This window comes from Cyprinodon variegatus, unplaced genomic scaffold (genome assembly GCF_000732505.1).
Source record: "Cyprinodon variegatus isolate N-32 unplaced genomic scaffold, C_variegatus-1.0 Scaffold1561, whole genome shotgun sequence".
Taxonomy (NCBI): domain Eukaryota; kingdom Metazoa; phylum Chordata; class Actinopteri; order Cyprinodontiformes; family Cyprinodontidae; genus Cyprinodon; species Cyprinodon variegatus.
In genome coordinates this window covers 124,213-126,045 of record NW_015152014.1, presented here as the reverse complement: position 1 = coordinate 126,045, position 1,833 = coordinate 124,213, and the positions used below count along the sequence as shown (strand labels likewise).

Sequence of the window (1,833 nt, the reverse complement as noted above, 5' to 3'; positions counted from 1 at the left end):
ATAAAAGGTTCTTGTTCATTGCAAATATATGTTATTTAGAAATAGGTAGCGATTTGTATTTTCGTACAGTACTTTAGTCGTTTATGACACATTTAGCACTAGTTAAAATGGATTAGACATTGCAAACACAAAGGCCACAGGAATCTGAAGGCCAATATTCACAGCATGCATCTTTCCCATCGCTAATGCTCCTAGAATCAACCCTCCAATGGTTCCTACAGTTCCCGACCATGAGGACCATCTTGTAGCTGCAGATGCTGTTGCACCAACTGACACGCCCACTGCCCCAACCGCTCCTAGAAGGGCACCCGCCATCCCTCCATCACCCCAGGTAGCAAAAACCTCCATCCCAATGAGTAAGAGTCCTGCCACTACAGCTGGCCCTACAATAACCTTCACCTCTCCAGCTGCTCTTCGAACCAGTGCCCCTCCCACTGTGGCCCCCAGACCAAGCTGGCAGAGTTTTGCTCCAAAAAAGGCAGTGCTTATAGCCTCCAGGGAAGCCTGCAGGTTCATTTCAGAACTGATGAGTTCTCTGGACTGAGTGTGCCCTGCTTTCCTCATCTTCATAGCAGTTGTAACAACCACCTGCTCAGCATGTAGGGTGAGCATGGCAATGATGAAGGTTGCGAACATTCCCATGCAGCCTACCAACATCCAGAACTTAAAATCAGAGGCCTGCATTAGAAGAAAAGCAATGAGGGCAACTAAAGCCAGAAGCACTAAAAGCACCACCTGATGGTTCCCATAACCAAACAATCCCAATACTGATGTAACTATGGACACTACTGCCATTGGTATTCCAGAAAAAGCCAAGAAATCAACTTGTTTTACTAGCACAGTGTTGATCCATTCATTAATGGTTTTTTGCTCCATTTCAGCTTCTTCACTCTCAGTTTTCCTCTTCTCTATCTCCTCTCTCTGTCTTTTTTCTGTAATCCATCTCATCTTGTCATCTGTTGTATTGCCTTGCTTTTCTATTGACAAGATCCTCTCCTCTATGTGCAGAGCCACCCTTTCTCTCTGCTGCAACTCAGTAATCTCAATATCTTCCCTCTCCCTGGATATGATTTCTGATCCAAGCATGCAACAGGCCTCTCCTTTGTTCCAGGCCAGCTGAAATAAAATACTCAGGGGTGGTTTTAGAACAGTGAACAGGCCTAGAGCCCACAGAAGTCCCACCATGCCATAGGTGTTTACTATCCATTCGATTACTTTGCCAAAGGTAGCTCCGCTGAGGGTTGTCCCAAGAATACCAGCAAACCCTGCTAACGCCCACAGGCCTACAGAGTCTGCATAAGAGGAGCTGCAGTTCTTCGTTGCCACGAACAGTGAAGCTGTAACAGCTGCCAAAATAACTCCAGCTATCACTGACGTCATTGCTGTTGTTAGTGCTGTTGCTCCCATAAGAGTTCCAAGTCCCAGAGCACCCATTGCCCTGGCTTCCTCCATTACTGGTTTCAGTGGACCACTTGCAGTCATTGCAGACACGATCCTATCCACTGGTTCTTCAGTAGCACCCAGTATGCATCCTCCCACAGCTCCCAGGCCAAATCCCAGAGCAGCATCCATCAGCTGATTCCTGGTTCCTGAAACACAACTCAGGTGTTAGTCATTCTACCCTTTTATTTCCATTAAATCTTTGCTCATTTTATCAAAAAGGCCAAGGTACATTTCATCACAATGTACTCATTTACTCACTCGTTACACAGTCTACTGTGTATAGTATATTATATATTTATATAGTATATTGTATGTTTTGTATTGTATATAGCTGCACATTCTGTATTCTGTGTATATATATATATATATATATATATATATATATATATA

General features: G+C 44.2%; 1 protein-coding gene across 1 annotated transcript in view; it reads right to left on the bottom strand.

Moving 5' to 3' along the window:
- Positions 1-6: 6 nt before the first annotated feature.
- LOC107103911 overlaps positions 7-1,833 on the bottom strand; it is a 4,006-nt gene continuing 2,179 nt past the window's right edge. Inside the window, exon 2 of the mRNA XM_015403768.1 lies at positions 7-1,589. Within this exon, the coding sequence (XP_015259254.1) occupies positions 103-1,589 (1,487 nt within the window). The 3' untranslated portion in view covers positions 7-102. The remainder of the gene's footprint in view (positions 1,590-1,833) is intronic.